Source organism: Dendrobium catenatum, unplaced genomic scaffold (assembly GCF_001605985.2).
Source record: "Dendrobium catenatum unplaced genomic scaffold, ASM160598v2 original_scaffold_218076, whole genome shotgun sequence".
In the NCBI taxonomy this organism is placed as follows: Eukaryota; Viridiplantae; Streptophyta; class Magnoliopsida; order Asparagales; family Orchidaceae; genus Dendrobium; species Dendrobium catenatum.
The window spans coordinates 541,629-557,295 of NW_021536486.1; the positions used below are offsets into that span (position 1 = coordinate 541,629).

The 15,667-nt window shown below is 38.2% G+C and overlaps 1 protein-coding gene across 6 annotated transcripts in view; it reads right to left on the reverse strand.

The window, feature by feature from the left end:
* Positions 1-281: 281 nt before the first annotated feature.
* LOC110107195 overlaps positions 282-15,667 on the reverse strand; it is a 31,000-nt gene continuing 15,614 nt past the window's right edge. For 4 of the 6 annotated variants that reach the window (XM_020837385.2, XM_028692516.1, XM_020837383.2 and 1 more), the window contains 4 exons: positions 14,282-14,428; positions 6,498-6,703; positions 6,045-6,198; positions 282-618 (listed from right to left, as the gene is read on the reverse strand). In XM_020837385.2, coding sequence (XP_020693044.1) covers positions 400-618; positions 6,045-6,198; positions 6,498-6,703; positions 14,282-14,428 — 726 coding nt within the window. In that variant the 3' untranslated portion in view covers positions 282-399. The remainder of the gene's footprint in view (positions 619-6,044; positions 6,199-6,497; positions 6,704-14,281; positions 14,429-15,667) is intronic. The other 2 variants (XM_020837384.2, XM_020837386.2) reach the window with 2 other exon arrangements.

Here is a 15,667-nt window from a genome sequence, read left to right on the forward strand (position 1 = left end):
AAAATCTCAAAGATAACCTAAATTTCATTTAGGACAATTTTTTGTCACAATTTAGGCTTAGCCTTAAAAAGACTTGATTAAAAAATATTAGAAATAATATTTCTTTATTAGTTTCAAATGAAAATTTGACTTCTAACAAGACAATGACAAAAAAGGATTCATATAACCGACCCCACATAGTGGGACAAAGATTTGATATTGTTGTTGTATTTAGGCTTATCCCTATCTCGCATAAATAAAATAAACACAAAAAATAAGAAGATTTTAGTATTTTTACCGAATATCGTTTGCCCCACGCTTTAATACACAGGCAAAGAGATTTCCAACCAAATTACTCATTATTACTGTACACATTTCAATTTTTTTTTTCTTTATACTACGGAGAAAATGATAAAAACATCAAGCTCGCAAAAGGAGCTCGTAGCAATTGCTATTGTTTTGGCCGCTGATTCGCTTCAATGCCTCAAAGAACCGCCTGCTGCCTATAAAATCTATCCGTCGAAACTGCACAAAACCCTGGTCGAGAGCTTCTTTGCTGGCATAAAGGGATCGAAGCCTGTCAGCATGCCTCGAATCAGTGTGGATTGCTACTTCTATCTCATCTGCCGATATGTTCGCCTGCAAAGGAAAAGCAAAAAAAAGAGAGAAAGGAGGGATAGCCTGCAGTTCTTAATAGTTTGAGCAGCTATATGTAATATATCAAGATTAGATTAAGGTTTACTTTGGGACGGTTTTCTAATTGTTTCTTAAAGTAATATTTTATACAAAAGGTGATGATCATCATTAGACATGATACATCGTGCAAAAATTATCTTGATCGGGCACGAATCTCAAAGCAAAATCAAGTTGAAAACTTCCGAAATTAAAATCAAGAGCATCCGAACTCCGATTTCAACAAACTTACAGTCGAACTGAGCGTCTCGGAAATATGAACCCAACGACACCAAATTCAACCCAATCCGAGCCAATATGGGTCCAAATCAAGGACCCGGAGCGCTGTTGGAAGGTTCAAACCACAATTTGGATTACCAAACGGTTTCCAAACATAACAAACTTATAGTCGAATCGAGCGGCTCAACGAGACGAATCCAACGAGCCCAAGATCACTGAATTCCGACATCACTAAGACATTCAAATGTCCATCAAATGGTTCATGATCAAGGGATTCAAGATCGGCCGTCCATCCAACCACTCCCAACTTACCCTTGATCCTCCACCTATTTACAGGCCATGTCATTCCCAAAATCTATAACTGAAGCTCCCTCTCCTCTTGAAAAGGGATCCCCTAAGCCTAAAGAAAAAAGAGAGAGATCGGAGATCGCTATTGCTTCCTAGCCTCCTCGAACACTGTCGGAGTTTCGTCGGACCACCGCCGGAGTTCCAACGAACCACCACTGCTCCACCAACGCCGAACGTCCATCGAACCACCGCCTAACGCCGTTGCTTCGCTGGACCACCACCTGACGCCCTGTGCTCCTCCGGACCACCGCCTAACGCCATTGCTCCGCCGGATCACCACCTGACGCCCTGTGCTCCGCAGGACCACTGCCGAACGTCGTCGCTCCGCCGGACCACCACCTAACGCCCAGTGCTTCGCCGGACCACCACCTGACGCCATTGCTCCGCCGGACCACCGCCTGACGCCCTGTGCTCTGCAGGACCACCGCCTAACGTCGTTACTCCGTCGGACCACCGACTGACGCCCTGTGCTCCGCCGGATCATCACCTGATGCCATTGCTCCGCCGAATCACCCCCTGACGCCCTATGCTTCGTCGGACCACCGCCTAACGCCGTTGCTCCGCCGGACCACCACCTGAAGCCCTGTGCTTCGCCGGACCACCGCCTAATGTCATTGCTCCGCCGGACCACCACTTGACGCCCTGTGCTCCGCCGGACCACCGCCTAACGCCGTTGCTTCGCCGGACCACCGCCTAACGCCGTTGCTCCGCCGGACCACCACCTGACGCCCTGTGCTCCACCGGATCACCGCCTAACGCTGTTGCTCCGTTGGACCACCACCTGTCATCCTACGCTCCGTCGGACCACTGCCTAACGTCGTTGTTCCACCAGACCACTGCCTGACACCCTGTGTTACGCCGGACCACCACCTGACGCCTTGAGATCAGCTTGAGATCCTCACTTTTGCCAGACCACCGTCAGAGGCCCTCACCTTCGTCAGATCTTCACTTGAGGCCTTTGTCTTTGCCATGTCATTATCTAAGGCCCGAATTTCTATCAGATCATCCTCTGAGGCCCGAAGCTCTGTCAGATCATCACCTGACACCCGGAATTCTATTGTACGATTGCTACTTATAATCTGATCATCCTGAGAGGCGAGTCAGCCCATTGTAATCAACTTAAGTTTTAGTGAAATCTTTTTCAACTGGGCTAGGCCCCGTGGTTTTTCCCCTTTCAAGGGTTTTCCACGTAAAAAACCTTGTGTTCTCTGTGTGTGAGCTGGATATCCGTAGAACGCTAAGACGAATGATTAAAACTCTATCGCCGCGTATATTCTAGCTCGCAACAAGACATATTCCAACATTTGAACCGGGATTCATGACTCTACCTTCTCTATTCATTCTCATGAAGCATTTTGCATTGTTAATTGCAATCCTTTTGAATTTTAGCTTATATGTCAAATTTAGTCTCTTTTTTTCTAATCCTTCAGTATTCATTCTAATATGTATTATTATGTTAAGTCAATTATTAAACTTCAAGAAAAAATCAAACAAAATGTGAGAAAAAACATAACATATAAATTTATGTGATTTGGTCAGATCCAGTTAAATCTATGGCTGTAGAAAAATCAAAGATCCCATAAAACTTCAAAAGAGGGAGCATCAAAGATTCCTCTTCTTACGAAGTTCGAGATAAAAATAGAGGAATCACTTCACCAACAATGATGACTAATAAGAAACATAGTCATTTACTATAAAGACTGAGATAGTACGAAGAGAAGAAATAGCTGCTACTACTATCTTCCATTCTCTATTACAATAGCAAAAAGAAAAGCTTAAGTTTTTCAAGGAATTAAAACTAACAACTTGAAGAAATAGAAGATACCCCCGCTTGCAAACACCCAAAAAAACTCTCCCTTTGTATTGTCAATTGGTAACCTCTCTCTCCCACTTTTCTTTATATGCTTATGGTTACGAGATACCAAATCCTCCTAAGGCTCTATTTGTAAAGGTAACAAGGCATAGACTTAGAGACATACAATTAATTATAATATTTTATAAAATCTCTTAAAGAAAAAAAAAATCTTATAGTTCAAAAAAAAAAAAAAAAGAAGTTTTACCATAATTTTGACTCCATAATTTTAGCAATCTCCTACTTCGAGACAAAAGTAATTGATGTAGTTGCCTAGTGGTTAGTGTCCAAATACATTATCATGCGGCATCTCCAAATCATCACAAAGCCTGATTGTTGGTGCATCTGCTTAGAGGCTAAGGCTTCACAAAGCCTCAATTTTTTTGTTGGTGAAACTTTTATGAACATCTCGGCAGGGCTCTCTGCCCCTCAATCTTAATGAGCTATAAGACACCAACTTCAAGTAAATTATGTATGTACTAGTACTTGACTTGTATAGACTTTGTTGGGGAGTAAAAGATGGCGCTCTTTTCCAAATCAATAGTGCTTTGGCTAACACAAATAAATGTGGTATCTTCTTGCGACTTGTCCATTTCTTCCACAAAGCTTTTGAGCTAGAACATCCCCTTGTTGGTTTTAATAACAACTACAAATTCAACTTTTGAAGTTAATAGTGCAACTAACTCTTACAATTGTGGCACCCAACCGATTGTAATGTCAACCAGAATACAAATGTACTCGATGGTAGTCCTCATTTTGACTAGTTCACTACCAAAATCCAAATCAATGTATCTCTATAATTTTAAGACAATCCTTTTAAAAAGAACAGTTGATTTTAACTTTAAGATAGAACAAGATTCAGTTCATGGCTTCAAAACATTCTTTTCTTGAATTAGAGATATATCTACTAACCATAAGGCTGCCAAAAAAGCTCACACTTTACGAATAGCTTATGTTCAATTTGATAAAAAGCTCATATTTGACTCATTCGTGAAATAAGCAAGGCAAACACGAACAAATATTTTAAGCTCAGATTTTAAAAGAATCAAACACAAATAGAGGCTCTGCTTGATCAAGTTCGGCTTATATAGGCTTGAAATAATTATTGAAGAAAAAAGGCTTTAACAATTGTATAAGAAAGGCTGCTAAAAAACTAAAAGAAATAATATCTAAGCATATACTTGATTGTAATCGCAACTAGAGTACAAATATTGATGGGGACATCAGAGCATGGAACGTACATCAGAGGCGTTGTCGTCGATCTACGGCCACGATAGCGTCGATGTATTTTTGAGTTATTTCATGTATTTGTTTTATTATGTTATTGTTTATTTATGTTGTATTTATTTTTCCCGTTTTAACATCAGAGGCGTATCACGTTTGTTGCGAGTTAGTTGACGTCCTTTTGTAGCTTTCTTTTCGAGCATCTCTGTCATTATTATAACTGCTTTTTTTGAGACATTTTATTTATTTCCCTGTGCAGGGAATGTTTTGTTGGCAGAGACCCGATGACTTGCCTCCAGGCAAGCCTAGCGAGGCCGCCATCAGGAATTAAATTAATTCCCTCCCTCTCTCTTACCCGCCGCCCCTCTCTCTCTTCTCCCTTTATTAAATCTTTTTAATCAAGGGAAATAACTAATGAAGGATTTGAATTAAATCCCTTCCCAAAATCTAAACCCAAATTCCCTAATCTCGTTCCCCCATGGCCGGCCACTTATTCCCCTTTCTTCCTTGGGGGTTTTTGAGATAAGCTCCTCTCTTTCAATAGGAACCTTCAAGGGAAGTACCAACTAGCGTGCTCAACCCTTCAACACTAGAAAAACTTCTTTCTCTCTAATTTGAGCCTTTAAGAAATGACGACGAACTTCTTCAACATTGCAACTACTTATTTTCAGATGTTAATGAAGGTGAACCTCTTCCCCTCTTCATTTGCTTTCCTAATTCACTAACTTTGTAGGTGATGACAAGTCGCTAAGAGCCGTGCTTCACCTTATGCCTAAGGCTAGTAAATGTAGGATTGAGCATGCCTTCTTTGCCTCTAATCTCATTGTTAGATTAGGAATGTTGTTGAAATCTATTTACTTTGTGTGTTGTCGAATTTCTAAATTGTTTTGATTCTCCAAGTGTTTGGCAAGCAGCTTGGCCTAAGCGTAGGCACCCCTCTCTTGTTTTTTATTTTGTCGTTTTAATTGCTAATAGTTTAATCGTTATTATTCTAATCAATAAATCATGCAAATTCTTATTGCATCCATTTTAACGCATGTTAGTCCTACATCAAATGTACTCAATGGTATTCCTCATTTTGATTATGCGCTACCAAAATCCAAATCAATGTACCTCTATAATTTTAAGTCAATCCCTTCAAACTTTAAAAGAATAGTTGGTTTTAATTTTTAGAAAGAACAAGATTCATTTGATGGCTTCAAAATATCATTTTCTCCAATAAGAGATATATCTACTAACCATAGGGCTATCAAAAAAGGGAAATTATTGGGTTCGGACACCGGACACAGCATACGTTTGGTACTTCACAGTACCGAGCAATACTGAGCTCGGTACTGTGAAGTACTAAGTACCGAGCAGTACCGAGCTCAGTACTGCTTGGTACTGCTCAGTACCGAGTAGGAGGTGATGTGGCGCATTTTCATTGGCTTCGGATGTCGTCCAGTGTCCAAATCCAATAATTTCCCGTCAAAAAAACATGTGCTTCACGAATAGCTCATGTTCAGCTTGATAAAAAGCTCATATTTGACTCATTCATTAAATAAGCAACTCGAACACGAATAAATATTTTAAGCTTGAATTTTAAACAAGCCGAACACGAACAAAGGCTATATTCGATCATATTCAGCACATATAGGCTTGAAATAATTATTTAAGAAACATGGCTTTTAACAGTTGTATAAGAAAAGCTGCTAAAAATTTAAAAAAAAAAATAAATCAAAGCAAATACCTGATAGAAGTTAAAGATGTGATCCAGTATTTGTAAGCAAGTAAAGCCACTGTCACTAAAGAAGGTTCTTGAAGAAGGCCCAAGCTCACCAAACCGATCAATAGGAAATAGTATAGTAAGAAAGTGATTCTTAAATATCACCTCATTCCTCTCACTGTACAAACAACGTGCATAGTTAAATATTAAAAGAAGTGGCAAAGTAAAAAATCATGGATCTGCTTGACTTTGCCATCTTGACTGCTGTAATGCAACTGGTAAGAGTGTTTCTCCAAGGCAGGCACGGTAAAACTGATGACCTCATAAAGCCCATGGAAACAGGTTCACCAAGCTGCATTGTCACAACCAATGAAGTGGCACGTCAACCAGCCAAACAGCCCAGATCAACGGGCAAAGCTTTGTCCAGCAGCACCGGAGATGTGCCCAAGGTAAACTTATTCAAGTGCATTTGAGTACCTTTCTCTTAATACTCGAGAACAAGATTCAATCGATACTTCAGAATCCCTTCCATCACCTCTAGCATCATAAAAAACTGAATTAGCATCATCAATCTCCGATGATTCTGTGAAGATGCATGCCGAGGAAGTTGGCTCTGATACTGACCAACACACCGATTCAAGAAGGCTGTTGGGAGTAATAGGATGAAGTGGCATCTGACAAGACTAGTATTATTTGAACAAAAACAGAAGTGTCATTTTGAAAACATCGATGAGAAGTAATTACAATAATGCATACTTAGATTTCATGAGTATTTTATACATATACGTATATCGATAAGTATAGAGTATATGCATAATGAAAGCATTTGTATGATTTAAAAATATAAAAATTATGCAGCATATATATGTTAGGAAGTACTTGAAGATCTCAAGTAAAACCTAACGACCATGACGAAAACAACGAGAACGATCAACCAATCCAAAGAAAAAAATCAGAAAAATAGTAGATTTTATTAGAATAATCAAACGAACGGAAGGAAAATAACAAGATACAATTGATCCTCTATTCGAGAGGAGGATCTATCTCTCTCAAATCTCTAGACGACACTAGAGCCCAAAAACCTAAGAGATCTCAAATTTCAGCCAAATTCAAGATGCCCTAACCCTAGGAAAACAAACTATTTAATGCATATAATGCAAAAGAAAATCTCTAAACAATCTGATGTAGAACGGGTAGGAGGTTTTCAGTCATAAGGGTCTTGAAGAGCAGTTAGTGAGGTCTAAACAGCAGCTTTGACAGCAGGGACAGCAGTATTGTCTTGTAGAAACTTCAGGACAGCAGGTAGAATCTGTCTAGGATGCAGAAAACTGTTCTGGACAGCAACCTATATTGCTCAGAAAAGCTTTGGGCAGCACATAGAAACTATGGGACAGCCATTCGTGGTCTTCCAAAGCGCTGGACAGCAAGATATTCTTGCTGGAATAAGTGGACAGCAAGCAGAATTCCAGGTTTGGGAGGTAGAAGACTTCACGTTGGATGGAGGACGGGAGGATTTAATGGAGGAAATCTAAACAGACTAGTGGGAATAGATGGACAGCAGGTTGGTCTAGTAAAACAGTAGCATTGAAGCTTCACATCACTGGAAAGACACTTAATAGTTGCTGCAATTCTCTGGCTGCAGCCTTAGAAGGTAGAAAACTCAACGTCAGATAGAGTTTGGGGAGAAATTTGTGGAAGGAAATTGATATACGGGAATTGGGAAGTTTCAGCCAGCAGGGGGATGAAGGCCTGACGTGATCTCCAATTTAATTCAATGGGTTTGGAAAGATTTAATGAGGTGAATGCATCAAGGGGAATTTCAGCTAGGTCATGAACAAGGGTTTTAAATTCTTTCCAAGTGGGAATAGAGGATTAGGAAATAAATCCATGAGATTTATTAAAGGGCCGGCGGTTTAAAGATGATGGAGGAGATTGGGGAGGTGATTATGGGTGCTTAATTTAAGGCTTTAAAATTTAGGAAAGTGTTTAAATAAATCCTATTTGAATTTGAAATTCAAATAAGTTTTAATAAGTAAACTTTCCAAAAATAGCTTTCATAAATTAGGAAAGATTTCGAATTTCAAAATACATAATTTTGAATTTGAAATCAGCCCAAAATATGTCAAATTCAAAGAAGTTTTAATAAGGAAACTTTTCAAAAATAGTTTTCATAAATTAGGAAAGATTTCGAATATCAAAATACATGATTTCGAATTTGAAATCAGCCCAAAATATGTCCACCCAAATTAGGCAAGGATTTCAATGGGATGAGGAGGTGTCGTCCCAATTAAATCATCAACCCAATTAGGAAATTTCAAAGAGACGGAGAAGTGGGGATGAGGCCGGCGGTTTGGAGGATTTTCTGGTGAGGTGGCCGACGGCTTATGGTGGAAATGGAGACGACGATGGTGGACGTAGGTAGAGGATGACGACGACGGCTAGGAAATAAGAAGGAACAAGACACAAAGAAAGATAGAAACAAACGATAAAAGATAAAACCGCGAGCCTTGGACTCTTCCGAAGACTAACGGGTGATGCTTTGCCTTTCTCCAAGGGACTTCAAGTCACGAGCCCGACCCATCCTACGGCTAGTGACAACTCCGATTCCTCCCATAGAAATATCGCTATCGTCCTCTTCACAAGAGCACACGTGTGGAACACAATTTTTTTATCAATCCATCATTCCTATTACAATAGCTTAAGGCCCTATATATAGGCCACAACATAAGAAAACTCAAAATACAAAATTGCTCCTTGTGCCACAACACTCATATAAATCAACCTAGGGGTAAAACAGGAAATACATCAAATAAAAACTAAAATTCAGAAAAATAACTCATAATTGAAGATTTAAATTATAGCCGTCGATTTACGACGCCTCCTGTGATAGATGCGCCAAATCTTAGTACCGATGTCTGCATCACAATCCCTACATTCAAATTTTCCTCCTAACTTCCTTCAAAAACCTTTCTAAAAAGCTCTGTAGTGCCTGGGTGGTCGGATCGGCGTACAGTAGGCAGAAAGTTCCACCTTAGTTAGCTTGGGCCAGTCCCGTATGGAATAGCTGGACCAGTCTAACAATACTCCCCTAGCAAAAATCCACCTTGTCTGCAAGGTGGAAAGACAACACCTCCTTCATTTCCTCGTCATCACAAACGGTAAGAACCTGAAGAGTTCGGTCCTTACACCTGTGCCCCGGAGTATACTTCTCATCATATCTGAAACAGAGCCCCTTTGTCATCTTCTCCAGTAAGTTCTGTGAGCTTCTTGAAGTTGTCCCCAGGACTTCCTCCTGTAGTCTTTTCCTTTGAAGTCCCCCGAAGAGTATCCGGGGTTGGCTCCTTGGATGCCAATAAGGTGGTGGTCATCCTATACGATCCTACTGAATTTCTGCCTCCCGTTCCTCTCTCCAGTGCCTCTGATCCTCCAACTGAGCTAACTCCATAGCCTTTCCCAAGTCACGAGGCCTCATCACTTTAAATGTCGCTTGGATCTCTGGTTTAAGTCCTTTCATGAAGTTCCCCTCTACCACGGTCTCAGAAAGGCGGTCCAATCGGTTAGCAAGGTACTCGAACCTCTCACGGTACTCTATCACTGAATCAGCTTGTGTCAAGGCGAAGAACTGCTCATAGAAGTCTCCTCCCCTGCTGTAAAACCCCTCCGAAGTGCATTTTTTTTAGTGCAGTTAGTCCGTACGAACTGACTTTAGTACAGGACGAACTGAAGAAAATTGTGAAGAATCTGTATGGTTCGTCTAGACGAACCTGTACGAGCCTGGACAAACCGTCGGGATGAAATTTGTCCATAGAGCAAATCGTCCAGGAACGAATACACTTCGTCTGGACGAGAATTGTCCAGAGGGAAAATCGTCCCGGGACGAATATGAATCATCCGGGACGATCCGGTTTGATAAGTATTGGATGTCTATTGTACTGAATTGACTGGCGTTATTGATACGACTACTTCTGTAGAGATTTGACGCGCGTATTGATTCATTGGGCTTTACGAACTTTTATATCGTTTATTGATTCTTCCACTGATAGTGATAGCTTCACACGTTCCTGTATTGATTTCTGTTATTGTACTGATTACTGCTTATATATTGATTTTTATTTATGCATTGACTCAATGATCATGTATAAGTAACTGTTATGATATGACTGATTGACATGCATATTGCTTTCGTACCGTGCTTTGATTTCAGTTGTAGGTATTTGGTGACCTGCTGGCTTTTTGAAGCTCATTATATGTGGTTATCAATTTCAGTCTGAGCAAGGGAGCAGGAAGTGATGGTTGATCAAGACTGTCGACGAATCCTTTCACTATAGATGCCTGGGATGTCACAGATCTGCTGGGCTTTTTGAAGCTCATTATATGTGGTTATCAATTTCAGGTCTGAGCAAGGGAGAAGGAAGTGATGGTTGATCAAGACTGTCGACGAATCCTTTCACTATAGACGCCTGGGATGTCACACCTGCTGGCTCGGAATCGTTCTAGCAGGCAATCCTTGAACTCCCTACAACTCCGTATGGATCACCACATGTCCCTCCACAGGTACCAATCCAAAGCCTTCCCTTCTAAACATAGGCCCTCTGTCATCAGTCTCTCCTCATCCGTCAACCTATTGACAGTAAAGTACCTTTCCACCCCTAGATCCACCCATGTACATCTTCTCCCTCAAAAATAAGCATCTTCAGTTTCCTCACTCTTAGATTTCCTCCGTCAACCCTGCTTCCTCCAAAATTTCACATTCCCCAAGGAGGTGGTTCCCCCAACCGTGACAATCATCCTTCCTCCGCTCGCACCCAAACCTTTCATCACAAGCTCATCTTCTCCCTTCAAATTCAGCACCCCTTCAATCATATTCAACCCCTCTCCTTTCAAATTCGACACCTCTTCGATCATAATCAAGTCCTTGCATTTCAAATTCAAACCATCTTCTTTCAAATTCAATATCTCTCCACTCATGCCCAACCCCCTTATGTTTCTCAACACTCTTTATCGGACTCCTCCATAGGAATAGGCCCTAGGGGAGGCTTTTTTTATATTCCTTCTAAAATTTTCACCTCATGATCCTCTCTTCGTCTAACTGGCTTAGGGTTTTCTCCACTTCCCTGGGTGTTAGTGACTTCCCTCACCTCCGACGATATTTTTTTTTTATTTTGGCCCTCGAGCACTTTCTTCAACATCTCCCCCAGGATTGAAAATTTTGAATCGATCTTATAATTGATGACTAAAATTTCTTTCTTTAAATCTGAAACTTGAGTTTATAAATCTAAAATTTCATATTTCATTTGTCCGATCTCCCCTTCGAGGCGTTCCTCCATCAATACCCGGATTTTGTTGGACTAAAAATTTGAATTTCAATTCAAAAAAATAGAAAAACAACCCCTTCTGACTAACAATCAGAAGCTGATTTACTCAGAAAAATCCCCCAAACAGTCCCAAAATCTTCTATGATACTAATTTATTAGGAAATACTTGAAGATATCAAGTAAAACCTAACGATCTTGACGAAAACAACGAGAACGATCAACCAATCAAAAGGAAAAAACTGAAAAAAAGTAGTTTTTATTGGAATAATCAAACTAATCAAAGAAAAATAACAAGGTACAATTGATCCTCTATTCGAGTGGAGGATCTATCTCTACCAAATCTCTAGACGCCGCTAGAGCCCAAAAACCTAAGAGATCTCAAATTTCAGCCAAATTTAAGATGCCCTAACCCTAGGAAAACAAATTATTTAATGCATATAATCCAAAAGGAAATCTCTAAATATTCCTTACATTTCAAATTTCCCTCCTAACTCTGTTCAAAAACCTTCCTAATCAGCTCTACGAAGCCTAGGCGGTCAAGTCGACATATAGGAGGCGGAAAGTTCCGCCTCTTTTAGCATGGGCCAGTCCCATATGGACCGGCTGGACCAGTTCAATGGATCGGTCAAACAATATACCAACACATGGCATGCGTACTAATGGAAATATGAAAATATATACTCGTTGATATAACAGAGCCAACAGTGAGATGTGTTTAAGAGTCAAGAGTCATATAATGTAATTTTTCTTTATCAAAAGTGATATCTCGTAATCGAGAGTTGTCATTAATTATAGGGGCTCACGCCTATAGAAAACCAAAACTCATATCTTAAATTCCTCGCTAAGAGGATAAAATATCTTGGTAGTGTCTTATCTCTATCTAATCTCACTTTCGAAAACTTCCCCCATAACTTAATATGTTAAAATTCTCCCCGAATATAAGCGAAGAGACCGGGGCCCAAAAGCTCAAATTATTGAAGCCCACAATCACACCTGACCCATTTCCAGTACGCCTGATACCTGAATTCCATAGTTTAAACCCAAAACTATCAATCTCCTTAGCCTTCTTTCCAACACATTTAGTTTCTTGAATGAATAGAATATTTATCTTCCTATGAATCATAATATATATTAATTCATTAATTTACCTGCAAAGGAACATATATTCGAAATACCTATCCTAATTATAGTTTTATGAACTAGCTTCTTTGCCCATAACCATCTGTGATGGGGAAACTCTTGCTTATTTAACATTGTACCTAGGCACCAGTGTAGCAACCCTTACACACTTCTCACTGTATTCAGGCCATACAGCGCATAACTTCCAGTGAAAATCCTAACATTAACATAATATATTAAAGGATTCATGCATGATTAGTTTTATACTGATTATTGAATACCTAGCGGAACCCTCCACTTTTCTCATGCAGAACTTGGGACCTGACAACGCTAGTGTTACAAACATACGCAAGTATCATTCAAAGAAATTTAAATGAGTGAAACAGAAAAGAACATATCTTGTAAGCATAATACTCTGAGAGAAAGTATTTATTAAAAATAGTTTTAATATTTTATTTTAAAATATAATTGAGATTTTAATGGCTCTTTTAGTATATTAAAAAATAGTTTGTTGTTAGAAATCCTAGCAAATTAAATTTTAAATAACCGTCTAATCATCTGCTCCTGCCTCGTTAATTCAAACATCTGTGTTGAGTTGTGGCATATACACTCCGTGTGAATTCACTTTTAGCACTTACCAAATAGGACTACTTAATTTATTCCTAAAGTCATTATAGATGATGAGATTATCTCCACAATTGATAGTGGATATCAGAGGTATCTTACACAGTAACATAATAGACCCCACTTGTGATGAATTATGGATTACTCCGTAGAAAAAAAACAATTACATGTAGACTTAATTGATGAATAACAAATGTTCAATTCAATGGAACCTAATCTATTCAAGTCGAATCTTAAAATGTAATATTTATTTAGGTTGTCTTGTATAATTCAAGGATATGAAAGTTCCTAAAAGAATGGAATGCATTCACTATTATTTAAATTATCATGTTGGGAGTGGTTTAAATCTAAAAACTTTTGGCTCAGCCCATGGAATTTCTAGTATAGATTCAAGTCAGCAACTATAAGTTTAGGGAGAATGGGGTGGTGGAATATTTCTTTCTCTATTTTTCATTTTTTGTATTCGTCTTGTTGCTTTACAGATTTACAGTATGCTTCTCACTACCAACCTCTGCTTCTTGCTACTGCTTCATGTTGACATTTGCCCCCCTACTTTATACTACTGTTTTATTCCTACTATTTACACTGCTGATTTCTGTTCCAGTTGTTTCCCTTCACACCTCTTGATTTCTGCAATGATAGCAATTTGTGAATTCCCTTTTATGGCTTTTTTATTCCAGAAACTGTAGATAAAGGCACAACTTTCATCTATTGATTTTCCTAATTTACTTATTCATATTGATTGTTGACTTTCCCTTTGCCCACGTGCTAGAACTGAGATTTCCATGTCCTAAAATTCATAAAACATCTTGTATTTGACAAATTATAGATTGAGTCAGTTTTGAGATGATAAACAAGCCAACCTCAAGTCGAAGTAAACTGGTTTAGATTTAGACTCAATCAAAATTCAAGCAATTATCAAGTGAATTTCTATCTTCTAGCATTGTTAATGTCTTGATTCACCCCTAAGTTAACATTTTGAATGCAAACTTTTTAGCAACAAAAAGGATAATCCATATATTATTTATTTCAAAGAAAGTAAAGCTTGGTTGTTAAGCATAAAAATTTCATATCCTTATAGAAAATACACAAAAGATCGCTCATAATGCACGAAAACAGTTGATTGAATAGCTTTTACTTGAGATGATAATTTATACCAGGTAAACAACATCAACAGGGAAGGTGAGCAATCAATTAACTTACTTGCATGCATCGAGAACGACGATTTCTCACACTCAGCTTTGCTAACTCAGTGCACTTTTGTCTCTCCTCAAGGGAATCTTTTATTTTTCCATTAGCATAAGAATTCCTAGAATGCAATAAAAGTTTACACAGTCCCTCATTGGTATCCTGTAAAAGAATTCAAGAACAAGTGTCAGCCCAAAAGAATGACAGCGTTAGTTAGTAGTAAATGTTAATTTTGAAGTTGAATATTGTACCGAAAACTTATAACAAAACATAATACAATAACATTTCCAGACAGCGTGTCACTTCATTCCATGTCTTGTTAGCTTTCCTCCTCTTCGTTGTATTCTTCCTTTCTCCTTAACTCAAAAACCTATATTTATCCAGTTACTAAGTTCTTTCAACCTAGGAACTTGATTAATCTTGTTATTACTGTCTTATGGTTAGGTTATGTTAAATTAATTTAAAAGATATTTAGATGTTTCGAATTATTTACATGTTTAATAATAAATTTGGAGAATTCTTGTTTCAGTAAAAAAGATAGATGAATCCTTGAAAATGATAAGAATTAATTTGGATTATTTATGGGGTAACCCATACGGATTAAGTTGCTAATTAGTTTTGATTTGGTAATATATGTTTATGCATATGAGGTTTTAATAGAGAATTCGTATTACTTGGCTCTCAAATTATCCTTAAATAGTGCTATTTATTGTGGATCCCAAATGAACGTGATTCGAGTGTTATCAAACATGAGGTAAGTGACTTGTATTTATTAGAGAATAGCAATATCCTTCATCGTTAGGGGAGTTATCCTTCATATTAATTAAAAATTCTTAGATAATTTATAGGTTGCCAACCTTACACTTCTTATTCAGCTTTTAACACATATTTTTGTAGATTTCATTTACATAATTATAATGAAAAACCAAGTAACATACAACTTTGTCTAGATTTATTATTGTATAAAATCAAGAATGTCAAAATGAATCCTATAATAACAAGATATATTTTCATGCAAATTGCCTTTATTGAATACCATAAATTTTATTCTTGCAAATCATGTTCTATTATAAACATATCATTGATTGTATTGATTATAAAATGTTTGTTAAATACTTTATTATTATATATAGAATACATATGCATGTTTGTAATAGGTAATAGTGTGTAAGCCGGTAAAACTTTTTTAATATTGGCTAAAAGAGCCAAAGAATCTGCAGAGAATTCATTGGATACCCATGTGTGTGTGTGTGTTTTTTATTGGATACCCGTGTGTTGGCGTCTACCTTTTTTTTATTTATTTATGGGCGTCTTAGTAAAAATAACTATAGATACATATAAATATATGAAAAGTCAATTATAAATGACAGATGAGTTGGTTGTATTTTATATATATATATA